This window comes from Sinocyclocheilus anshuiensis, unplaced genomic scaffold (genome assembly GCF_001515605.1).
Source record: "Sinocyclocheilus anshuiensis isolate Anshui unplaced genomic scaffold, SAMN03320099.WGS_v1.1 scaffold113, whole genome shotgun sequence".
NCBI classification, from domain to species: Eukaryota; Metazoa; Chordata; class Actinopteri; order Cypriniformes; family Cyprinidae; genus Sinocyclocheilus; species Sinocyclocheilus anshuiensis.
Genome location: NW_015539827.1, coordinates 241,181 through 268,311, shown reverse-complemented (window position 1 = coordinate 268,311; position 27,131 = coordinate 241,181). Strand labels below are relative to the sequence as shown.

The window sequence follows — 27,131 nt, the reverse complement described above, 5'->3', positions numbered from 1 at the left end:
CCAGTGGTGTCTGGGAGGTCCACGGGGCGATGGTAGTTGGCCCCGAGCCAGAACAGCTGATTGAGGACGGCGTCTTCTAACGCCGTCACCTCCGCGAGCTTGCAGAACTCCCGGGCGTACTCGTAGAAGGGGAGATCGAGACGAGCTAGGGCGGCGACGCAAGCGGCAATTTCCATCGCCGCGGGGGGGGAAAACCAGCCTGGGACAAATTAAACATGGTAAAGGAAGGCACATGAGGAGCAAAACAACCACAAAACACGGAACAGAGTCTGACAGACTTCTAAGCTGTGAAAGAGTCAAGAAACATTAATACTTTATGTACATGAGGATACTGAGGTAACTTATTTTATTGATGTAATTATTAGGTGGGGTCCTTCAGTTCATCCTTGTCTCATGAATAAATAATAATAATAATAATAATAATAAAAGATTTTAAAGGATATATTAAAATAGTTTTACAAAAAAACGTATTTTTTTCTGAAGATTTTTCTAAAGGTTCTAAAAGATGATTGAAAGTTATTTTCAAAATTATTTTTCATCCATTATTTGTATTTTTGAGAACAAAGGATCACTGTCAGCAATACAGCTGTCAATACTATATTGCCAAACATTTTTAAAGAAATTCTGTTTGGTTATCATGGAAATATAAAGTGATAGAGGAACACATCTCTGCCAGTGATTGACTGTAGATCTTATTCATTTTTTGTTATGATCTGAGGTGGTATTACAGAATAATTTTTTTTATTATTATCATTTTTTTTTTTATTGCTAGTTCATTTCTATAGTGCAGGGTTATCAAATGTTTCTCTGAAATAAGAACACCCACCCCCTCCCGACATTTATTATAGAACATGTGATACATGTTGTATTAAACATTAATACACTTAGTTTGAAGGTGTTTCATTTTTCAACAATTCAGTTGAAAGTTAAAGTTAAAAATAATCCTGCAGTACAGTGTCCTGCTAAACCTATCCTATTTGATATTAACAAGCCATGTATAAAAGCATGTCAAAGCAAAAGAATCAAATGTTGATGCTAAAGTGGGCACATCTTCTTATCATACAGCAAAAGCTGAAGGAAGAGCGTGAGGCCAAGAGAGCACAGCTGGACAGCAGACATGACTATGTTCTCAGCATTGTGTCCTCTTGTGTGGGCCTGGAGAAAGCTGAAGTGGAAGATGCGATACTGGAGGGCACACAGGTTAACAATATTCCATATACACACTTCTAACAGTCTTAATTTGGTTTTGGAGAACATTGGAAAATTGTTAATATTGCTATTTAACAATATTATGACTGATGTTTCAGATTGAGCGGATAGAGCAGTTCTTTGCTGCCAATGGCCTTCCTCACCTCATTTTATACTACCAGGACACAGAGCCTGTGGACACAGGTAAGTAAAGCCTGTGAATCATATTGTGAAAATAGTAATCATTAAAAATAAATAAATAAATAAAATAAGATAAATACTGCAATTCTCTGAATGTTTCACTAGTGTTTGTAATTTATTTTAATTGTCAGTATTCCCAATGATGATTCTCATTAAATTCTTACACTGCACCCAAACAATAAATGTGATGAGATCAATTTGTCTTTGTCTTTGGTAGCTGTATCCTCCTCAGTGATAAGAAAGCCAAGGTCTTTGTGACAGAAGGCACAGATGTGGCCCTCAATGGCATTTGTGTATTTTTCACCCGGGCAAACACCTCCAAGCCTATCACATCAGAGAATATCCACAGGGTAAATGGAATAAAGAGAAATGTGTGAAAAGCTGCCCCTAAGATTTTTCCAGGAAAATCTCACCATCTGTTAACCATGTCAATAACAAGATCATGTTGTTGTTTTTTTCTGTAAATATGTCTTGCCCTGGTCATATATTTTATTTGATACATTCCATATGGTAGATGTTGCTGGTTTCCTGTTACTCTATTTTTTAAAGAATAAACTCTTTTAAATCAAACTCTTTTCAGCAGACCAAGCTAAAATAATGCAGTTTGGTGCAATTGCTGATATTTATGTGGCCGAAAAGTGAGCTTGTAATGTAAATCAATTTTATTTTTATAACAGTACAGCAGACTGCGAAAAAAACAACAACATACAAATATCAGTTGTCAGTAAGTTGTCATTTACTAACAATGCACACATTAAAGAACACAGACGCAGCCAGATCATTTCCATAATGACCAGCGCAATCTACCAAGAGCAGCGCAAATTACCGTCTGCTTTAAGATATGCTTTTTTGGGGGCGTTAAATAATGGCGCAAATACCAGTAATTTGACAAGCGCAAACGTTAGTAAATCGTGTTGCCTGATTCATTTTAATATTCTCCTCCCATAAATTTTGCGTCTGAAAGGGAAACTCCTACTGTAACGGGGCTGACGAGACGAGAGGCGTGCGGATCCATGTGCAAGCTTTTATTCACAAGAGCTGTTTTTCCTCTGGGGAAACAGCAGCGAACTCCACTACCATGGGAGGTTCTGCAGCATCAGCCGCCACCTCTGGAAACATCATAGTAGGCGCCGCTGTCTCAAGAGTCTCCGTGGTGGTGTATGCAGCCCATACACTCCAGAAAGCAATCCCCATTATGGGAAGCGCTACAGACAGGGGAATAGGTTCAGGAACAGGAGGGCTAGAGTGAGTGGGTTTGGGGATACCAGCTGCGCGTGCAGCCACCAATGGTGGGTCCTCCACGCTGGATGCCAGTCTGGGATACTGAGAAACAGTCCCTGAGGGTCTGGGTGCCACAGACAGGAAGTGACAGGACTCTGAGTGAACAGACGTGATGCGACGTGACTCTAGATGATCAGCTGTGATGTGACCTGATTCATGAAGATCAACTGTGACTTGATGTGACTCAGAAAGAGCAGTTGTGACGTGACTTGACTTATGTCGAACAACTTTGACTTGGTTTGACTTATGACTGTCCGCCATTCTGTGATCAGGCTCATCTGTCGCCGGCATTTTGTGAGCGTAATCTAGTGCGGGGGCCATTACACGAGTGAGTGCGGGGTCGCGTTCCTCCGCGATACCCACAGTGAATAGAGAGCCAACAGTCAACAAAGCAAAGTCCAAAAAACAACTCAGTGACGAACGCGGACCCTCGCGTCTAAGCTCAGATCGTAGAGGTTGATTAAGGCCTTCACAAAAAAACTCTATCAAAAGACAGTCTGGTAGATCAGAATAGTGTGCTATGGCTAAAAATTCGTGAACATAGTTCTCCAGCGATCGCGGGCCCTGTCTAAGGGCGAACAAAATCCTTGCCGTGTCCATACCTGGCCAATGTTCTTCAGAAAAGATGCTGGGTCCTTGTATGGCCGAGTATTCTGTAACGGGGCTGACGAGACGAGAGGCATGCGGATCCATGTGCAAGCTTGTATTCACAAGAGAAGTGGTCAAAAAACACAGGCAGGGTCGAACAACAGCAAACAGGTATGGCACAGGCAAGACAAAGAATATTCCTTGGGCTAGCGTGGGTCTACGATCGGCGAACAGTATCCAGAGGGCTTGACAAGAGGGGTAATCCAATAAACACAGGCAGAAGGTCAGGAAACAGACAACAAGGCAACACGGAAAGACTAGACTAAGACTAAAACTAAAAAATGGGAAAGGAATGTTTAGAGATAAACGCTAAACAAAAACTAGAGACTAAACAGAAACAGTAAAGCAGTAAAACAGGCTCGGTAAAGCAGCTAACACTTGGGGAGTGCTAAACGCAGAACAATTCTCGGGGATCGGAGCAGGAACTGAGTGGGTGTTATGTAGTGTGTGTGATTGGTCTCAGGTGATCGTGTGATTGGTGCATGGGAAGTGTAGTCCATGGTGACGTGCAAAGTCAGTGTAGTGAGAGAGTCAATATGATGGACGAGTGACCTCTGGTGGCGATCGGATGGAAGTCCACGGACCGGATTCGTGACACCTACAAATGCATATTCAATAAGGTCAGGCGCAAAAATAACTAGTTCTTCACTTAATAAATTCTGACAGTACTGTTTTAACGCAAAAAGACTGTTTGCGCTGGTGTAAGCTGTTAGTAAATCTGGGCCACCATATCTTAGTAAATTGTTTTTTTCTTCTTCTACTGACCATTTGCTGTGTGTAATATTGTGCTTCGTTTAGAGCCTTATATGTCTTGAAAACAACAACAGAAGTGTCTTGTGTATGTTTTCATCCTGTCCCCTCTGTTTGCTCTCTCATAGGATGTGAACTTTAACATGTTGGACACCACGGGTGTTGGTCTGCTGAAGAGCGTGGAGCAGCTGCTGTCAGAGATCTTCATCCCCACTCTGAGGAAGATGAACCACGGCTGGGGAGAGCTAGCAAGCCCGCAGGCTCAGGCTGTCAAGCAAGACTTTATTAGCTCTCTGGACAGCTTTGTCTCTGTGTTAGCTGGGGCACAGGAGAGCCTGCAGGAAAAGGTCTCACAAATACAAAAGAACAAAGAAAGAGGCACACTTCTACAATAACATAAACACACTCAAGGATGCACACACTCACACATTCCATTCTAGTGCTATATTGATCCATAGTCTCTCAAAAATGAATTGGATGGTAGATTTGGTCAGGCAGATGAAATATTGGAAATTTAAAGCTAGTTTTCTCATTTCTTTCAAGCTTTCAGCAGTCAAGATCCTTTTTCTGGATTTATGAGATCTTGGATTGTGCCGGGGAGGGGGTTGACCATTTTAAAATAAATATTTTGGGGTTCCAAAAAAAAAAAAAGCACATTCTTTCAAATATTATATATTATATTATATATTTGTGTGCCTTTATTTAGAGTTATAGTTACTTAGCTTTGAATTTCAGTGTCATGACCTTGTAAAGCAGATAAACTCATTGCATGATATCTGCAAGGTTACCAGAAATTATAAATTAGTCGTACCGCAAAATTGATGATTTAGACAACTTTACAGCTTAAATAATAAATTACTATATTCCTAGTAAAAAGCACTCTTACAAAAACATTAAAGTGGCTCTTTCCATGTACTCCTTTGGTATAGTGTAGTTAATTTATTGAATTACTTGTTTGTAATAAACAATAAAACCTGATTACTGTATTTTAATTTGTATTTAGACTAAATCTTTAATGTAATATCCAAGATGCTAAAATATCTCTGACCCAAAGTAACATCTGTGAAAACTGTTTGATATTTCAGGTAAACCTCAAAGAATGTGAAACATTTGACTTGAAGACATTGAAAGGTCCTTCAGATTACACTGCTGTGGCCAATAGCACAGAAGCTCTGGAGAAGATTGAAGCCTGCATGAAAACTTGGCTCAAACAGATCGAACAGGTTTCAAATGCATTACTTTGTCGTGTAGAATCTATAATATGAGATGGTGTGCTTGTAAATAACGTTAGATTTTCCTCAAAATTGTAACTTCTTTGCAGATGTCTTTAATATGTTGTATTGACTTTTTAACCACCCTGTCTTGTGCTCTGAAGGTCCTTGCAGAGAGTGACCAGCTAAGGAAAGAGGCAGATGACCTGGGCCCCCGTGCAGAGCTTGATCACTGGAAGAAACGCATGTCCTGTTTTAACTACCTGCTGGACCAGTTGAAGAGCCCTGAGGTCAAAGCTGTGCTGGGGGTTCTAATTATAGCCAAGTCCAAACTGATTAAGGTTAGTTGATGGTTTATATTTATATATCATTATTAGCTGTTTGGTGAATGAGACAATAGCTGGGGCATTTATCTTGCCACATAAATGTGAAGGTAAATTTATTTTCTAATTGAATTTTTTGAAACGATGAGCTAAATATTCCTTCTAAAAAAAATATGACTTTTTTTCATTTTCAGTTCAGTAATGTCCTTGATTGAGCTGTTTTACCAGTCAGTTAGAGGTCTAATTTTCAGCCCCTAAACTATTTGTCTCCCCAGGTTTGGCGAGAACTAGACATCAGAATCACTGATGCAGCAAATGAGGCCAAAGACAATGTGAAGTACCTGTACACCCTTGAGAAGTTCTGTGACCCGCTGTACAACAGCAACCCTGTAAGGCTTATTCTGCAGTTACTACATTTGTGCCATTCAAAAATATGAAATTAAATCATACTGCTCAGCATCTTGTGTAGATAATATAGAAAATTGTATCTTTCAATCATAGCAACTCTTAGAATAGTCTCAGCATGTTTGTGGACATGACATTATTAATGTAGTTGGTCTTGGTGGACTAGATCTGCTATGCACATTGCCAAGCAATTATGGAATTGCAACTGCCAATAGATACTGTACACACACACATTCCTGTGAGCTTGTAAGATATGCTTGCTGCTGCATGAATAAGCAAACATAAGCCACTTTTCCACTGTCGGGCCAGTGCGAGCCAGTGCTTTCAACAGGCCGGGCAGGACTAATAGCCTCAGACCTGTAGCACCGAGCCCAAAATCATGCTTTTCTACCGTCGTCATATAGTTTCCACCGTCGGGCCAGAAGCTCCGCTGCACTTCAATAAATTCTGCCCTTTACACGCCTCTTTAGAACAATGTCACACAACCCCATCATTTCACCAACAAAGAGAAGTTATCAGAAAACTAATCAGAAATAAATCACTGGAACTAGCGCGATCACAAAACGAATATGATAAAAGCGGACGTTTGTTTGTATGTTTTGTTGTTTACATAGATTTAAATCCAAAAGCATCGATGTTTTACCAGTTTTACAATATTAAGTGATACATTGATCATAATGAATTAATTTGTCAGGATTGAAAAATTGGTCACACAGAAATAAAGTGGTATTTACCTTTATTTCACAAAAGAAAGAGGACACATACTTATTCAGTCACGTCTGTTTCTGTTTATTTGTAGTCACAGTAACTTATACATCACAGTTAGAAAGAATGAGTATTTCTATAATTTTCCATTAAAAATACGACCTGAGTAGCAGAGGGAGCTCCCGAACAAAAATTATGATTATGATATATTTTATGACATACATGGAGCTAAATATGAACAACAGACAGTCAGGTATAAAGAGATGAGACTTACTGACTGATAGCCTATATGATTTGTCTGATTTCTTCGAGCGGTCGTATTTACCATATTTACTATGGTAATGGCTAGCGTGCATAGTACTTTGCATCACTTATAAATATGTCTGCCTTGTATGGTGAACATGATAATCCACATCGGATCTCAAACAGAAGTTATTCCAAACACTCGCTGCTGTCGGAAAGTGAGTTTGGAGCTAAAATTATATTTAAAGTCTTTAATACTGGTGTTATAGCTGTTAACTATATGAAATAATCTGCAGCGCTGATGCTGATGCAGACGCAGAGAAACGCTGCCTTTGTTCATAACTACTCCTCAAACCCGAGCTGGCCCGCTTTGGCCCAAGGTTTTCGGCGGGCCAAAAAACTTTGGCCGTTGGCCCAGAGGAAGCCCCGACGAGGCACAATCAAGCCCTGGAAGTGACAGTGGAAACACGACTGGATTGGAAACATGGAAATGTGGCTATAAATGCCTTAGCAGGTCTAGACAGGTGGAGCTGGGGGAGGTGGAGGGTTTCAGAGGAACTCTGATAGCGTGCTGCAGGATGATATATATATATATATATATATATATATATTCTGATCAATCACACTAATCAGTACACTGATCAACCACAACAATAAATCCACGGACAGGTGAAGGGAATAACATGGATTATATCATTACAGTGGTGGGGGTGGGGTAATCTAGGCAGCAAGTGAACGGTCAGTTCCTGAATTTTATGTCAGGTAAACTGGGCAAGCAAAAATATCTGAGTGATTTTGACAAGGGCTAAATAGTAATGGGTAGCATCTCCAAAATGGCAAGTCGTGTAGGTGGTTCCCAGTATTCAGTGGAGGCCATCCATCTCATGAACACTTGGCAATAACTGTGGAACACACAACACTATTTATACACTCATACACTTATTTATCTAACACACATACTTAGTCTACACCTCAAATTTGCACATAATATACCTGTTCATACAAAAATGTCTATTGTAATATACCTGCAAATACAAATGTCGATTTATAAATTTTTATTCCTTATTTACTTGTTCTATTTTTTTAATTTTTTTATTATCTGTGTTTTTTTGTTCTGTCACTGTCATTCTGTTACACTGTGGAAGCTTCTGTCACGAAAACAAATTCCTCGTATGTGTAAACATACCTGGCAATAAAGCTCATTCTGATTCTGATTCTGTTAGTAGCTACCAAAATTGGTGCAAGGAAGGACTGCTACAATATCACAGAAAAAATGGGCTATTCAAGGACGTATATAATGCCCTACTTAGCCTATAGCAGTGTGTTATAGCTAGTTTATAAAGAGTATTTTACACAGAGTTTATTACACCCTGTGATATTACTGTGTTCTTTGTGCATCTTTATGTAGGTGTCCATGGTAGAAGCTATTCCTGGGCTCATAAACACAATACGTATGATCCATAGCATCTCTCGTTACTACAACACCTCAGAGAGGATCACTTCCCTTTTTGTCAAGGTAAAAGTGAGGTGACACCCAAGATAACTAAATTTCATTTCACAAACTTAATACTTTAAACTGGAAATATAATCTTTCTCCTTAGGTTACAAATCAAATGATCACCGCCTGTAAGACCTATATCACAAATAACGGCTCCTCAACCATATGGGATCAGCCGCAGGAAGTGGTATCTGAGAAGCTTAAAGCTGCCATTCGCTTGAATCAGGTACAATGTGACATTTAGCTGGAGGATGTGCTTATATATACTGATCAAGGTCTAGATACCACAGCATTTTTTAAAAGGCAAAATGTGTCACATTTTCCTTGGCCTTTAATGCGAGAAGTAAAAAGATGTACTGTTAGTGACAAATAGGGAAAAAAAAGCTCTATGAGCATGTCTGCTGAACACTGTCTTTGAACACAATGCTTAACCTTCATCCACAGCTTCATTCTTCTACATCTGTCTATCCCATTTTGCCAAGACACAGATTTTGCTAAGCTTTAAGGCTCTGATGTTCATCCCTTGTAGGCAAAGATAAACACAAGAAGAACACATAACCAGACGACATAAATATTATATGTGCTAGCATGAAGACTAGTGTGACTTTATTTAGTTCAACTTCAATGTCATGACCTTGTAAAGCCAATAAACTCTGTAACTTTATCTGCAAGATTGTCAGAAATGGACATGACAGATGTTATACCTCAAAATGGATAATTTAAACAATTCCACAGCTCAAATTATAAACTTTTTTTCTACTAATTTAATTATTTAAAATACAAGCGTCACATTAAAGTTGTTCAATCAATTTATTTATTTATTTGCTTGTTTGATATATTGTTTGTATGTGTGTGTATTTATTTATTTATTTATTTTTTAGTTCATCTCCTAAACACTGCATTTGAACACAATACTTCAATTCATACCTTTTAGGGAAAAATAAATACAAGAAAACAACAAATAAGTTATAAATAATAAGTGGTGGAACAGTAGATGAATATTACATTTAAAATATTTTGATATATTGAATCAGATGAATAACTTGTAAACACAAATTCTGTTCAATATTTTAGGAATACCAGAAGTATTTCCAAAAAACCAAGCAGAAACTGGAGGAGAATCCCTCGGAGTGCCAGTTTGACTTTAGCGAGATGTACATCTTTGGCAAGTTTGACACATGTCAGCGACGGCTGAACAAAATTCTAAACATGTTTAGCACCATTACCACCTACAATGCCCTGCAAGACTCCAAAATTGAGGGACTGGAAACCATGGCAACCAGATTTCAGGTATCATGGCCATGACGTAGTGGTCTATTTTTAGATTTGCACAGAAGACAAAAGAACATACCCAGAAGATAATAGTGTAATTCCTGAAGTAAGGATAGGTTGCCTTCTTTAGCGGCACATACATGTTTAATTTGGATGAGGCATTTGTTAGTGAACTAAAACAACTGTGTAATCCGAGATTTAATGAAAGGTTGTCAAACACCTCAGTCTGTGCAGTCATTGTAAGATATTCACAAGAACCATATTATACACTGGGGGTATAATTAGAATTTATTAAGATCATTGTAATGTACTGTTCATAATGGTAATGTGTAAGTCTCATAGGGTGAATACTGGTAAAGTAGGCCGGTTTCAGATAATTCGCTATTGCTGTAGATCTACAAATGGTTACATGTTATTCCATAATATTTTAGGGATAGTCCATCCAAAAATGTACATTCTGTCATCATTTACTCACCCTCATGTCGTTCCAAAGCTGTATGCTTTTCCTCCGTCTGCTGAGCACAAAAGAAGATATTTTATGAAGAATGTTGATGACCAAACACCATTAACTTCCAGTGTATTTTTTTTCAATGGGAAGTCAATGGCAACTGAAACTGTTCATTCTTCAAAATAACTTTTTTTCACAGAAGAAAGTTATTACCAATTTATAACAGTACAAAGCCAAGTAAATGATGACAGCATTTTCATGTTTGGATGGACTGTCCCTTTAATCCTGATGCCCAGTATCGGAGGAATATACACATAATGATAAATATTAATATTGTCCCACTTTACCTGTATCCTCATACCTGTATACAACTGCTTTTGCATAAAAAAGATGGATGGCTTTTAATGGAGGTTTGATTCAGTATATAACATTTTTTTCTGGTTGGAATAAGCATTGTTAACATGGACTAAGTGGTATTTGTTCTTTCTGCTGCCTACCATGGACAGACTGCAGATATGCTAGGGAAATGGGAGGTAAACGTAAAGGAATAACCTGTTTTTAACATAATGCATGTCTCATCATAAAGCATTAACCAGCATGGGAACTAAAGCCATATATTTAACTTATAAGTAAAAATTGCCCTTTTACACTGATCTGACATCAGTATTGTGGTTTATTTTAAAATCACAAAGGCCCTGATTTAAGTTGGCAGGCCGGTCCTGGATTTGCATTAAAGGGCAAATGTTACCTGTAGCTAAAACCTAGTATTGTCGTACTGTGAGTCCATTAACATTAATTGCATCTCTTTATTCCAGTCACAAGTTTATTTATTCACTCTCATTTTTGTGTCCATGGAAACAAAGTTCAGACCCAGAGCACTCCATGCTCCAGGAGTACTGAATAATTGAACAAAAGCTGATAAAGATCTATCACTAACTCCTGTTCGTTGTGAAAGTTGACAGTCTGCAGGAGTCAATGAATATTTCACAACAATCTGCTCCTCTGGGCATTTAAGGTGTTCTGGTACACACAGCTGAGTGCTGGTGTAGCAAACGACTGAATATTTGTCTTTCCAACTGGGAATGCTTTTGGTACAAGATCGGTTCATGGTTGTTCTATCAAAAGGCATTACAGGAATACCTCACTCAAAAATGAATATTCTATCATAATTTACCTTCTCTCGTGTTATTCCAAGCCTGTGATACTTTAATACTTTTGAGGAACACATGGCTTCAGAAGACTTATAGCACAACAAGCTGTATGGACTACTTTTATGGACTTTTTATTGTCCATACAGGAGCTTGGCAGCCACTGGTTACTGTGTTTGTTATTTCGAAAAAGCAGTGTGAAAATTCTTAAACATTTCTTTTTGTGATCCCTATGCCAATTAACAAACAATCTTGAACAACATGAGGTTGACAATTTAGGTGGACTATTGCACATTTTGGCATGTAATAAATATTTATGTGTGTGTATTAGTGATTATATTGTCCTCTGTATATCTAGACCATTGTGTTGACCATGAAGAAAAAACAGTACAGTTCCCTGGACCAAAGAACGACAGACTTTGATCAGGACTATGATGAATTTTGTAAACAAACCAGTGAACTTCATGTAAGTATGTTTTCAGTTTTGTTTTATTATTTATTATTTTTATTTATTGCTATAAAATTGCTTATACTTTAAATATTTCTTTCTAGAACCAACTGAAAACTTTCATGGACAACACCTGTGACAGAATTCAAAATACTGAGCGAGCTTTATATGTGCTCAAGAAATTTGAAAGGTAATAATATAGAGTTTTTTTCTCTCACTTTGGGTCAGCTCTCATTATTAACTAACTATTAACTATAACTTTTGCCTCAATAAACTCCTAATTTATACTTATTAATAGTTAGTAAGGTAGTTGTTTAGTTTAAGTATTTTGTAGGATTAAAAATGTAGTAGAATATGTGCTTTATAAATATAGCAAAGTCAATATTCTAGTAATATGCATGCTAATAAGCAGTGAGAATTGGTCCCTACACTAAAGAGTTATTTTTTATTTTTTGTATAAAATAATATTGTCTGTTTATTAGTACTTATTAAGCAAATATTAATGCCTTATTCTGCATGACCATATTCTAGATTCCTTTAACCCTACCCTATTTCTAAACTTAACTACTACAACAACTGCCTCACTTACTATCAATAAGCAGCAGATTGGGAGTTTATTGAAGGAAAACTCTAAGTTAATAGTGAATATGTGTTCCTTAATCTAAATTGTTACAAAGAATTATAATGTTTCTGTTACTGTATTTGTACTGTTTATTTGATAAAAAAATAAGTAATACTGTAAAATGTTATTGCAATTTTGAATAACAGATTTAATTTATTTCAACTATATTTTTATGACTTAATTGATTTATTTTCCTTAAATGTTTAAAAGAACAACATTTATTTGGATTTTTAAAAATTATTTATTTAAACTATTTATACCCCCCCCCACATTTTCATATCACCAGGCTTGGCATCCCAGACTTGCGCATCAATGAGAAGTACCATAAAATTCTGCAAAACTTTGGAAGGGACATTGAGATGATCTCTCGAATGTATACCAAGCAAAAGACAGATCCCCCCATTGCTCCAGATCTCCCTCCAATCTCAGGGAAGATCCTCTGGGCTCGGCAGCTTTACAGCGGCATACAGGAGCCCATGGATCTCTTCCAGCAGATGCCTGGGCTATTCAGCACCCCAGATGCCAAACCCATCATTCAAAATTACAACCGGGTGGCCAAGGTGCTGCTGGAGTTTGAGGTGCTTTATCATCAGAGCTGGATGGCAGAGGTCAGTTGTCTTGTAGAGTCAAAATAAGGAACTGTTGACTACTTGCTTTAGACGCGTTTGACTCTTTGCTCATGTGCCACTTTCACTTGGTGATGTGTTTTAAATAATTAATGTTCTTACCCTGTAACTGTTCATTTATTTACTTTCCTCTCTTTTAAGATTGTAGACATTTTTTAAATAAATATTTTATAGATTTTTATAGAAAGCAATTCTGGTCATCTTTACAGATATACAATAACTAAATTAATTAAATGCAATTTTATCTTTCTTTTAACAAAACAACCAGTCATATTCATCTGTTTGTCTGTAGGCTGAAGCAGTTAAAGTGGGCCTGCAAGCCTCTTTGCTCGTCAAGAGTCCAGAAACTGGGGAGCTGTATGTGAACTTTGACCCCCAGATCCTGATTCAGATTCGAGAAACAGACTGCATTCTAGGAATGGGACTGGAGATTTCACCCTTTGCAGCCATCTTGCAGCAGAAAAAATATGTTTTAAAAAAGAACTACAATAAACTACAGGTATATCTACTTGTAGCCTTTTTTTATTTGTGGAAGATCTACGTATATGGGTGGAGCTGGGGGAGGTGGAGGGTTTCTGAACCAAACTATTTAAAAGTTAAGTAGCAAGCTCATTGGCAGTAGAATCAGCACAGGCCAATCAACTTGTGCCATGCTGGTGGATGTCATTGTTTGCAGATTGCATTAAGAACCTATAAGCCTGCTCCATGTAGAGTTTCATGACTAAACTAGATGTCACCCCCCTTTTTTTTCCAAACCTGTAAGACTTGTGTTCATTTTCAGAACACAAATGAAGAAATTTTCAGACTTCAAAAGTTAAAGACATCATAAAAGTCATTCATATGAATAAAGCGGTTTAATTCAAGTATTCCGAAGAGACCCAATCTTTATATTACAACTAATTTTGGCTTTTATTCACAAATAAACATTGATCAACACACATACAGTGCCAGTGTTAATTTAGTTTCCTTTCATTAATATTTTGAATTATTTTTATTTTTAGATTTTGTATTTGGTTTCAGTTGAATCTTTACATGATAATATTTATATTAATTTTCTGTGTTATTTAAAAATGTTATTTTATTTTTCATACTGATTTTTGTTTTTTTTTCAAACCATTCAAGTAACCCCATCAGATCAATGTACATACTGTGACATGTAGCTTCACTAATAAGGTCATTTCCTTTGCTTGTGTGCTGTTGCGTCGTTTGTTCCTTGCTTCAGTTGATGGTGAGAGAGAACTCCAGGGTTAGGTCTAAGATCCAGCCAGCCTTTGAACAACTGCTCATGCCACATGTGGCTAAAGTAGATGAGGCCATTCTGCCCGGTCTGACCTCCCTCAGTTGGACCTCTCTTAACATAGAGAAATACCTTAATCGAATCACTACTGCACTTGGTGAGAGACTCCACTTTACAGCTGATTTCCATGATCACATTAGGAACATACACTACAGTAAATGGCCACAAGTTCAGTATGTGGACACCCAATTATATACTTGATGAACATTTAATATCAAGGCCACTGCCATTAATAGGAAGCTTGTCCTCACAATGTCATTAGAACAGCTTCCGCTCCTCTTGGAAGGCTTTCCACGTTATCCGGGAATATGCCTGCTAGGATTTGCTGCCATTCAGAAACAAGCATTAGTGTGGACAAAGGGGTGTCCACATACTTCCAGCCTTTTTGTGTACACGAGACATTTGTAAATGTGCCCTGTATGATTAGATATTTGAAATGAAAGGGTTCTTTCTCCTGGTTCACAGAGGACCTTGAACTTCTGCTGCAAAGAGTGAATGACCTGGTGGAGTTTAGAATTGATGCTGTTCTCCAGGAAATGAGCACAACTACGCTGTGTGTGGTGCCTGAAGATGAGCCATGCACCTGTGAGGAGTTTGTACAGACCACCAAGGTACACACATACATATACATAAAATATTTAATATTCTATATTCATAGCAACATGCTGTTATTTCTCAAAGGACATTGAGGCAGAACCAGTTCCTTGCTAAAATATATAAATTCAGATCAGTGAAATTATAGGGCTCTTACAACCCGATCTCATCAGAAAACTATTTGAGGAGGTGGTGATTTTGTATGAATTTGTGATTTGTTTGGAAACATACGATTTTTATAAAGAAGCATAAACGTCTACCCCTAAAACTGTCTGGAGCGTCAGCAGATTGTACAAAAATGTAAGAATGAGATATTTCTACAAATTAGTGAATTAGATACCAGTTCACCAAACTGGTGTCAGTTTGACTCTCAATTTAAATTTCAATGTGACAGCAAAAACTGTTCTTATTCACTTTCAGTCTTCTTTTACATTTACATTTAGTCATTTTGCAAACGCTTTTATCCAAAGTGACTTACAATTGGGGAATACTGTACATAAAGTGATTCTTCTTAAAGAGGCAAACAGACACAGGAAGTGCTTGAAATACCAAGTTTTAGGCATTGTTCAAATAAGTACAAGCTAGAAAAGGGAAGGAATAAATAAAGAGAAAGAAAAAGTATTTATTTTTATTTATTTATTTTTTTAAAGATGAAGTCAAGTAGCGTTTAAAGAGATGAGTTTTCAGCTGTCGCTTGAAAATTATCAGGGATTCAGCATTCCGGATAGGGGTGGGAAGATCATTCCAGCAGCCAGGAACAGTGAACGAGAATGTTCTGGAAAGTGATTTTGAGCCTCTCTGTGATGGTACCACGAGGCGTTGCTCACAAGCAGATCTCAGACTTCTGGAGGGGATGTAGATTCGTAGTACTGAGTGGAGTGGGTGCTGAGCCTGTGGCTGTTCTATATGCAAGCATCAATGTCTTGAACTTGATGCGAGCCGCAACCGGTAGCCAGTGCAAGGAGATAAAGAGAGGTGTAACATGGGCTCTTTTGGGCTCATTGAAGACCAGTCGTGCCGCTGCATTCTGAATCATTTGTATAGGTTTGATTGTGCTTGATGGAAGTCCAGCCAGAAGAGCATTGCAGTAGTCCAGCCTAGAAATGACAAGGGCTGATGATGTGTGTGAGTGCTGGTAAGAGTGTAGGAGAGATTGCTTGGAGAAGGTGTGAGGGGATTGGGTCCAGAGGGCATGTTGTAGGATGGCCGGAGAGGAGAAGATTTGATACTTCTGCCTCAGTGAGGGGACAGAAGGAGAATATAGGAGTTTTAGCAGTGGGTGTGGTTGGTTTGAAGTCCTGTGTGTGTGGGGCTGCGAACTGACTACTGATTGTTCTAGTTTTGTCTGTGAAGAATGTGATTAAGAGATTATGTGTGTCTGGAGCGCTGTTGATCTTATTGTGGAAGTAGGAAGATTTGGCAGTATGGACTTCAGCAGAGAAAGATGAAAGCAAAAACTGATACATACTCAGGTCTGACGGATCTTTTGATTTGCGCCATTTTCTCTCTGCTGCCCTGAGTTTGGTCCGATGCTCACGAAGAACATCGGATAACCAGGGGTTAGAAGGGGCAGCCCGTGCTTGCCTGGATATTAGTATTATGAGGGCCGTTGTCAGGTGGGTAGAGCTTTTTATTTAGTCAGAATGCACACCAGCTTTTTAGGGAAACATGGGTAACACTTTATTTTGATAGTCCACTTTAACAGTAAGTAACTTTGCAACTACATGTCAGCTAGCAGTCATTAGAGTGTTAGTAGACTATCTGCTTAATATCTTCTAACACTTTATTTTGATGGGTCCACAACATACAACATACTGACTATGAGAAACTTTGCAAGTATATGTCAACTTATTCTACTAACCCTAAACCTAACCTAACAGTCTACTCCGAGAGTTAGTAGACATGTAGTTGCAAATTAATGAGAATCAGTTAAGTGGTTGCAAAGTTACTTATAGTTAGTAGAAACTATGTCTAAAGTGGACTATCAAAATAAAGTGTAACCGAAACTGATTTTTTATTACATTTTATTATAGAAATGGTACCAAAATACAATTTTTTGGCATCTTGTTACTGCTGTCATTTGCTATTAGGCCTACATCTTTTTAAAAACCTAATTTCTTGTTGTGACTACACCAGTAAAGTTTTTGGAATGAAGAAATAATCAGTCTGATCATGCTCACTCAATTTATTTTCCAATTTAGGAGCTTTGCATCAAAGGAGCCCAAATGCTACATACTAAAAGCTCATTGGTGGAGGAGGCAGCCAGTGAACTGATTAATATGTTACTGGAATTTGAGCAGAAGGAGGAAAAAGAGAGAAACCGGGATGAGAGCAGGACAGAGAGCAAAGTGGAACAGATGGGCAGTGATGGTAAGAACTGCTGTTCATCATCCATGCAGTTGGCACCAGAAATTAACTTTTTTTTATTTAAATTATTTTTGAATGAAATGCAATTTGCTTTGGATGAAAACATCTGCCAAATGCATAAATCCAAATAAAAAAAAAAAAAACCAAATGAATCATCCTTGAGCATCAGTGAATGCATCTTTTTGTATGACTCCTTAGTGGTCCTCAGTGTGAAAGGATGGATCTCAAAATCTTACTATCACTGTGGAAAAGTTTTTAAATATGCAGAAAATGCTGAAAAACCAAAGAATGTGCAGGACTAGGCCTTATTAATTCTTTGTAGCTTCTCATATTCCAAGTGCTTAAAGTAATATTTTTTTATCATTTCTGTTTTATTTATACAAAGGAGAGGAGGAATATAAATCTGAGGGTCGCCTCTTGTCACGTAGCACCATGGTCCCTAGTGTCGCCTCCTCTTCTCCAATGATGAGAAAGAAGAAGAAGAAGGATCTGATGAAGGTGATGGAGGAGGAGACAAAGGAGCTACTGTCTCATTTTAACCATCGGAATGTGGATGCATTACTGCGCCTCACCCGTAACACGCTGGAGACTCTGCGCAAACGCATCCATGCAACATCACTAATGCATTTCCTGGGTTTGTGAAGTCACTTCCTTCAGTGGTTTTACTGATAATACTTTAGTACATTTATTTTTGGTTTATTTAAAAAATGTATTAAGTCAAAGTTTTTCTTAAGTTGTGTTCACCTTAGCAAAATTTCAGTGGAGTTTTGTGTGCAAATAGGCCTATTGACTATTGTCAATTAAAGCAGCACTGCTCACACAGAAGTTACTTTCAAACAAGGCAGCCTTCTGTTGTTTAGCGTGACAAATTCACACGACTGATTTGAAAATGTGCCAAATCACAGTGGGGGAATTTTTTTGCCCTCACACCAAACTCTTGATCTTGTGGATTCTTATTGGAATGATTGATTTTGCCAAGTAACAGTAAATGTGAATGCACCTTTATATATTTTTTCCAAGCATGAAGCTTCATATAATGACGCTACAACAACTATAACTCATTGTTATTAAAGGGATAGTTCACCCCAAAATGAAAATTCTGTCATTAATTATTCACCCTCATGTCATTCCAAACCCGTAAGACCTTCATTAATCTTCGGAACACAAATTAAGATTATTTTGATGAAATCAGAGAGCTCTCCGACCCTCCCATAGACAGCAACGCAACTGCAATGTTCCCATTCCCAGAAACGTAGCAAGGACATCGGTAAAACAGTCCATGTGACATCAGTGGCTCAACTTAAATGTTGCAAAGCTACGAGAATACTTTTTGTGTGCAAAGAAAACAAAAATAGCAATTTATTCAACATTTTTTTTGGAGAATACCATGACGCATGTGCGCGCTTTCCCCAGAACGTAATCAATGTAATCAGCATTCTTTACATTGTTTTCTCCTGAACGTAAACAGCGCTGATTACGTTGATTACGTTCTGGGGAAAGCGTGCACTTGGGTCATGGTACTCTCCAAAATGGCGGAAGACAGTAACTCGGGGAGAAGAATTGTTGAATAAATTACAGTTTTTGTTTTCTTTGCACACAAAAATTATTCTCGTAGCTTCGCAAAATTTAAGTTGAGCCACTGATGTCACATTGACGGTTTTACCGATATCCTTGCTATGTTTCTGTGACTGGGAACATTGCAGTTGCGTTGCTGTCTATGCAGGGTCTGAGAGCTCTCAGATTTCATCAAAAATATCTTAATTTGTGTTCTGAAGATTAACGAAAGTCGTACGGGTTTGGAACGACATGAAGGCGAGTAATTAATGTCAGAATTTTCATTTTTGGTTGAACCAACCCTTTAAATTTCACTTCCCATTCAGCAGAAGCAGACTCCTCAAGTCGGCAGAAGGGAAGTGGGCAGCAGCCAATCTTTAGGGTGGGAGTGTGTTTAGCCATCCCCAACATCATCATGGTTCCAGGGCTAGATGAGGTTCAGCAAGCCTTAAACAGAGCTGTGGACTGTGTGGTCAGCGTCAGTAAAGGAGTTGGGCAGTGGAGCAAGGAAAGAATTTCCAAGGTTTGTATTCATTCATTAAGACCATCTGACTCAATTAACTTTTAAGAGATAATACGCATTTAAAAGTAGACATAGACAGTGTCTATTTACACTGAGTGCAAATGACCAACCTTGATGGCAAAGGCAATTTTTCACTAACTATGCACACAATTAGTACAAATAGCATATTACTTCTATTTACACTTTTTGTGGATAGCATCTATCACTGCTTACACTTAAACAAGATGCTGTTTGTTCATATTTACTGTATACTTGGTTTGAACACTATATACTATATGTACAGTGGGTACGGAAAGTATTCAGACCCCCTTCAATTTTTCACTCTTTGTTATGAACTTAAATGATTTTAGCAAATGGCTGCAATATAACAAAGAGTGAAAAATTGAAGGGGGTCTGAATACTTTCCGTACCCACTATATACTATATACTATAACACTATATATTGAACACTAAATAGCCACTCAGGCTAAATAGCCATTCAGGAGAATGAAACAACATTAAACATAGAATAAATGAAAGAATGTAGTCAAAAGAGAAAAAATATTTTTTTTTCCAGAATATATAAAAACTATACAATGTATACAGAAGCTGTACAGCATTATATGTGTCTGAAGTAGGACATTTCATGAGGAAAATCTTCACTGCCATTCAAAATTGTTTAAGAATACCATGTTATGCATGTTATACCTAACAAATTCATGAATGTTGCTCTTCATAGTCTTTCATCAAAATGCAGTGCCCTGAAACATGTTCCTTTTCAGCTAATGTTACCAATGCCTTTTATTTTTTAACCCGTCCTCTTGATGAAAAGTCCCACCCTCCATTCATGTTTGTGAAAAATCCTGCTTCGCTTCAAAATGTCACATTGTACAAGTAAAATGGGTTTCAAATGCCATTTTATGCTGAGTTTAAGTAGCCTATAGTGTACCTTACCTAGTATTTTATTCTCATACTCTGTAATTATTTTGTTTTCTTGAACTGACATGAACTCAAAAGTTGCTATAGGCCTACAAAATCTATATAGTTCTTGTTTGATTATAATGTATGCAAAATGTCAGACTTGAGTATTTTTGCTGTCACAGAGGAAAATGAGTGAGCGACGCATGGCTGCTCTGAAACAGAACAGCCAAGAGAGTGAATCAGAAGATGGCGAATCGACCCATCGCAGCTTAGCCGGTACTTACGTACCCTCTGTAATTACACAGCTCAGCAGAGCAAATCAAGAACTAACTGGTCTTTGGTCAGTTTAAAATGTCTCTTTATAATGGTTGAAAACTGAAGCTCCGGATGGATAAGTTCATCTCCAGTCATTTGATAAATAAAACTGGGGAATAAAGATAATGAATGCAGACAGTGGATGTGATTTTGTGAAGTGGTGACATGTCCCTAGTGTCATGGTAACAATCTTATCCACATCATTTATTCTCTCTCTATCGCTTGCTCTCAGAATAGGGAAACTGACACAAAATTGACAGAGTACAGCAGTCACAACGACATATCTCTTCTTACTGTAATGAAACAGCTCTGCCTGTAAACCCTTCATCCTCTGAAACAGATTAGAGATAAAGGGTCCTTCATATAACTGATTTGAGGCAAAAAGATAATATTACTGAATCCCTCTCCCACAGCTCCTCTCTGCTCTTGTTTATTAACTTTGATTTCTCATCTTTGAATTTAATGTTTTGTTCTTCCAGAAGGCAGTACCTCAGATATATCGGCATCTGCAAATCAGGCCATTCCTGTCCAAATTAAGAACTATCACAAAAGCATCTCTGAGAACAAAGAGATTGTCAAGCTGGTCTCTGTGCTTAGTACGTCCATCAATTCCACCAAGAAGGTCTGTTTCAGTTTGTTATTTTTTACTTAAGAGTTGAACTTGTTTTGAGTCTGGATATTCAAGTCAGAAATATGATTGTCCCACGGGACCAAGTCTGTATAGCTTTAACTGAATATGTTTGTTTTTTTTATTTGGTTGTGTTTATAATGTGATTGTGATATTTTATGTAATGTACGATTCTTTCATGTACTGTACGCAGGAAATAATGAACGCTCTGGATCCCTTCAGCCTTTATCACCACATCTGGAAGAAAGATCGAGAGGAAACCATCCAGAAATTCATCCAAGGGAACCCTCTTCTTTCTGAATTTGAGTCACAGATTCTGTACTACAGGGATCTGGAGCTAGAAATTAATACAGAGCCTGAGTTTATCTCAGTAGGAGCTCTGGCATTATATACAGGTAGACAGACTCTGAAACTAAGAAAGCTAATAGTGATAGGTTAGAGATAAGAGACTTGTTTATTTAAATGGCACAAATAATGATTGCAGCAATAGTGTGAACGTTTAATATTGCTGTTATTGTTTCTAGGTTGGAATATATGCATATTACATTTATTTAAATTCATTTTATTTAGGTTAATTAATTATTTATTTTTTCAAATATTTATTACTGTACGTATACGTAAGTAGCAGTGTACTTATTACAGATTTCTGGAGGAAAGAGTTGGTTATTTCATTTGATTATTATGATTATTATTATCTTTGTTATCTTAAAGACCTCTTTATTCTTTGTGTGTTGCTGAACTTACCTACAGCGGATCTGAAATTGTCTCTTACTGCTGAGACAAAGAGTTGGATGGTGGATTTTGGTCACCACTGCAACAGGAAGTATCGCATGGAGATGGAACAGATCTTCACTTTTATAGATGAGGCGAGCAAGAAACTCAACAGGACGATTAAGGACTTGGATGATATTCGTATCGCCATGGCAACGCTTAAAGAGATCAGAGAACACCAGATCTCCATAGACTTTCAAGTTGGTCCAATTGAGGTACATACAAATATAAAGATGAATAAAGCATGTAGGGTCTATATTTTATTTAAAAAAAATTGAATATTTACACAGCTGTGTATTTACACTATAACTGACACCTGTCAAACTCCTATTAGGATAAAAAATATTTATAAAAAGATTCCATACGATTTGCACAGAAGACTTGGAATAGGGACAGAATATAACTTATATATCGTCCTTTGGTATAAATTCAATGTCTTTTCCCCTGGTTTTGGCCTGCAGGAATCGTACAGCATGCTACATAAATATGGATTGTTGATTGCCAAAGAGGAAGCAGACAAAGTGGACACACTTCGGTACACTTGGGAGAAACTGCTTTCCCGTAGCACAGAGGTGCAGAATGAACTGGTGACCCTTCAAACAAACTTCAGGGGAGAACTCATCAAAAATGTTGAGATCTTTGTAGAGGACTGCCAACACTTCTACCACGACTATGACAAGGTGAGTCCTGAGGGTCAGGTAAACTCTATCCATGCACTTCTTTCACTTTGAGGTGTTCCCTCAGGCAATTACAGTTACAAGCCCAAACACAGTTGTTTTCCTGCATTTATATTCCAGTGGGTGTTCTTGAATATAAAATGCCAGAAATCAAACCACACAAAAATCTAAGTGATTCTTTGAAGCTTCCACTGCACAGGGAAAACAAAGTGGTTGTTTATCATAAATGAACAATATGTGCATATGTTTTTCTGGTTTTGCGCACTACAAATTCTCAGGATGGTCCCATGGTGGTTGGATTGACTCCCCAGGATGCCAGTGACAGGCTTATTATGTTTCAGGTACAGTATCCTGTAATTTACCATGCCTGTTTCCATAAACATAAACATAACTTGATTTTTTTTTTTACATAATGTTGTGCAATATGTTTTGTTGATGTACATATAAATGATTATTAAGTTATTATTATAAGTTATTTACTAAAATGGTCTGGTGTTCCACAGAATCGCTTTGACAACCTATTCCGCAAGTACATCACATACACGGGTGGGGAGGAGCTCTTTGGCCTACCCGTTACCCAGCATCCTCAGTTGCTTGAGATCAGGAAACAGTTGACACTTCTCCAAAAGCTCTATGGACTTTACAACAGTGTCATCGACACAGTCAACGGCTACTATGACATCTCATGGGCTGACATCAATATTGACAGAATCAACAATGAACTACTTGAGTTTCAGTCGAGGTGAGAAGGTTACAGAAGTCAAACTAAATTTCTGAATATCCACTTTCTGGCAGTCATATAATAAGTTACACTGAAAAGCATGAAAGCACCAGGGGATTTAAATTGTGCTGCTCTGTTCTGGATAATCGCAGAAGCTTCTCAGAGAATAGGATCATTCTCCATGCCTGTCAAGGACTGAAATTAAAGTCAGCTGTGTTGGAGCAAGTACCAGTGTAAGGCCCCGATCAGACAGAACGCATTTTTTAAATTGTTTTGTATTGGCAGTGAGCGGTTTGCGCGCTGTTTATGCGCCCCCAGGAGCCTCGCGTTTTTGCAGGAGCGCTCTAAGCGGCTGAAGTTAAAAAAAAAAGCAACTCTGAGCAGAAAAGTACGGAGCCCCGCACATGGCATGCAGGAAAAAAATAGTAGGCTAAATCGTGTGCACGATTTACTATTTCATTCCCTCGATTTATAAATTGTGCGCACGATTTACTAATTCGTTCCCTCGATTTGCTAAATCGTGCACACAATTTATAAATCGAAAGAACGAATTAGTAAATTGCGCACACGATTTAGCAAATCGAGGGAACGAAATAGTAATCGTGTGCACGTTTTAGTACATCAAGGGAACAAATTAGTAAATCGTGCGCACAATTTATTTATTTTTTCTTGCATGTCATGTGCGGGGCTCCGTAGAAAAGTGCCCGACATCATTCACAATATTTTCCCATTGTCCAATCGAATGAAACCAAAGAGCGCTCGTGCTACGCTGATTCAGTGATTGGCTAGCAACATAAAAACCCGCAGCGCACTGCTCTTTTTTCTAAAATCAACCAAAAAAGGCAGTGCGGTGCGCCTCGCGTTTTCAGACCTGAAAAACACATTCTGTCTGATCGGTGCCTAACACAATAATCTTTGCAGAATAATAGGATGAATGAAGAGTTTTCTGTCTTATTCAATTTAAAGTATACTTGAGTTCAATACAATAGGAATAAACATTTTTATGGTTTACAACAAAGTCATTTGCTGTCAGCAAGATTTACTTTATATGCAGTCACACAACATTAATTTTCAGTAATATTGGATAAAATTGTACAAATCTAATGAAGCAGGCACAACAATGAACTTGAACAATGAACTCAAAACCAGTGCAATAGTCAGCATATGTATTAACCTAATGAGGTAATTTTTTTGTTTTGTTTTGTTTTGCAGGTGCCGTAAGCTGCCACGGGCCCTTAAAGAGTGGCAGGCATTTCTGGACCTCAAAACAACTATTGACGACTTTAGCGAGTGCTGCCCCCTGTTGGATCTAATGACTAACAAAGCCATGATGACACGGCACTGGAAGAGGATTACTGAGGTTACAGTTCACACATTTGAGGTCGAAACTGATAACTTCAAGCTCCGCAACATCATGGAAGCCCCACTGCTAAAGTACAAAGAAGAAATTGAGGTCAGAATTTAGTTTTATAGATACTTATAGATAGATTAGATCATAGTTTTGGCTCTTTATTTCGCAAAATGAAATAAAGAATTCTGTTATAACTGTAACAACGCATTGGTGCAGGACATCTGTATTAGTGCTGTGAAGGAGCGTGACATCGAGCAGAAACTCAAGCAAGTAATTGCGGAATGGGACAACAAGACTTTTACTTTTGCTCACTTTAAAACCAGAGGTGAGCTCCTTCTGAGAGGCGACAGCACATCGGAGATCATTACTAACATGGAGGATAGCCTGATGGTGCTTGGCTCACTTATGAGCAACAGGTGAGCCGTTAGACCAACATTTAATTTCTTTGGAAAATTTTACTATCCATGCAGCAGTTTATTTTTAGTAACATTTTATGTCTATGAAAATATCCACAGCAGTTTTATAATAGTCTATTAGGTAGCACTTTATTTTGATAGTACACTTTAGATATTCTACTAACTATAAGTAACTTTGCCACTACATGTCAAATACAAGTCATTAGAGTGTTAGTAGACTGTGTAATATCTACTAACACTTTATTTTGATGCTCCCCCAACAGACATTCTGCTGACTGTAAGTAACTTTGCAAGTACATGTCAACTTATCCTACTAACATTAACTATAACCCTAACCTCTACAGTCTACTAATAATTCTCTAATGAGAGTTAGTTGACATGTGGTTGCAAAGTTAGTTAATAGAATGTCTAAAGTGGACTATTGTAGTAAAGTGTAAGATTATTCATTGTAAATTTTGCAAATTGACTGTGTTGTGGCATTGCATTTAAATGTACATATTGTGACTTATGTCTTGTGTTCAGTACACTTAATAAAGCATAGGTCTATCAAATGGAATGGATCAATACCAGTTAAGTCGCATATCCTCTGATGTCCCTGACCTTGTGTCTCTCTATAGATACAACACACCGTTCAAAGCTCAGATCCAGAAGTGGGTTCAGAACCTCTCCAACACAACAGGTATCATTGAGAATTGGATGACTGTGCAGAACCTCTGGATTTACCTTGAGGCTGTTTTTGTTGGTGGAGACATAGTCAAACAGCTGCCGAAGGTAATATCAGTAATTTGGTGTCACTCCCAAACATTGACACCTAGTTTTTAGTCATTATATTGAAAGTGAAGAAACAATGGGGAAAAGAGTGAAGAAACAAGACTAGGTCATGATTAATTTCAAATCCACAGCATCATAGCTCAATGTGAAAATTAAATGTTATAGGACATCATAAGATGAATTTTAAAATATGACGTTTCTCCCCAAAATAGAAAAAAAAAACGTATTATAATTACATACTTAAAGGGGTCATCGGATGCCCATTTTCCACAAGTTGATATGATTCTTCAGGGTCTTAATGAAAAGACTATAACATGCTTTGGTTAAAATTTCTCAATGGTAGTGTAAAAAACCATCCTTTTTACCTTGTTTAAATCAGCTCTTTTCACAGCAACCCGTTCTGTTGCATGTCGCTTTAAATGCTAATGAGCTGTGTTTACTTCAGCCGCATTTAGCCGTGAAACTTGCTAACTAGCACATTATTAGGAAAGGCGATTTGCAACGATTCATAAAAAAACGCTTATGCTCACTTCTGTAGGTGAGGCTGGATCACGAATGAATCGCATGAACATAGACGTATTTAGGCAGATCTTGGGGCGCATTCCCTTCAAAAACGAAAGTAATTTACTGCGTCTACAGCGGCTTAGATGTCGGGAGTAAATGACGACTGTTATATTCATTACTACACCCAACAACAGAACACCTCAATCGCTTAGGAGACATTCTTGCCTATGTCCCTGCTCCAGCATCGAAACAATGGCGGTCGAACTGTTACAGCTCACTCAGGGCGGGTCTAAGGTAAAACACTAGTGTCAATCAACTATCGTGGGAGTGGCCTTGGTCTGTGTGATGTCACACAGACAAGAAGCTGAGAATGGCTTGATTTGAAAAAGGGGATATTATTTTTAGGGATTAAATTAAAACCACTGGCTGGATTTTTATCATTATAGGGTGGATGTGTACACAGACTGCCAAAACACATTTATGTTCAAACAACATGTAAAAGTGAATTTTGCATCCGATGACCCCTTTAAAATGGTTTACAAGCGCACTTTATGATTGAAATAAAATATCCTTACACTGAAATAATTATATTATATATTACAGTAATGAGATTTTTATAAACTTTCATTTTCAGCTCAATGTTTTTTTGTTTTGTTTTGTTTGGTTTAGTTTTGGTGTCTTTTTTTTTTTTTTTTTTTTAAAATTCCACAGATGTTTTTTTTTTT

The 27,131-nt window shown here is 37.7% G+C and overlaps 1 protein-coding gene across 1 annotated transcript in view; it reads left to right on the top strand.

Annotated features, from left to right (window-relative positions):
* The first annotated feature begins 1,032 nt into the window (after window positions 1-1,032).
* Window positions 1,033-27,131, top strand: part of LOC107684226 (dynein heavy chain 5, axonemal-like) — a 112,086-nt gene continuing 85,987 nt past the window's right edge. Inside the window, 29 exon segments of the mRNA XM_016480440.1 lie at window positions 1,033-1,200; window positions 1,308-1,392; window positions 1,582-1,739; window positions 4,197-4,415; window positions 5,154-5,291; window positions 5,444-5,620; window positions 5,878-5,991; window positions 8,364-8,471; window positions 8,557-8,679; window positions 9,528-9,743; window positions 11,680-11,787; window positions 11,874-11,959; window positions 12,678-12,999; window positions 13,310-13,516; window positions 14,240-14,411; window positions 14,780-14,925; window positions 17,110-17,272; window positions 17,664-17,909; window positions 19,159-19,352; window positions 20,435-20,516; window positions 21,050-21,189; window positions 21,389-21,590; window positions 21,946-22,181; window positions 22,428-22,646; window positions 22,922-22,984; window positions 23,147-23,385; window positions 24,577-24,817; window positions 24,932-25,131; window positions 25,749-25,902. Of these exon segments, the coding sequence (XP_016335926.1) occupies window positions 1,033-1,200; window positions 1,308-1,392; window positions 1,582-1,739; window positions 4,197-4,415; window positions 5,154-5,291; window positions 5,444-5,620; window positions 5,878-5,991; window positions 8,364-8,471; window positions 8,557-8,679; window positions 9,528-9,743; window positions 11,680-11,787; window positions 11,874-11,959; window positions 12,678-12,999; window positions 13,310-13,516; window positions 14,240-14,411; window positions 14,780-14,925; window positions 17,110-17,272; window positions 17,664-17,909; window positions 19,159-19,352; window positions 20,435-20,516; window positions 21,050-21,189; window positions 21,389-21,590; window positions 21,946-22,181; window positions 22,428-22,646; window positions 22,922-22,984; window positions 23,147-23,385; window positions 24,577-24,817; window positions 24,932-25,131; window positions 25,749-25,902 (4,926 nt within the window).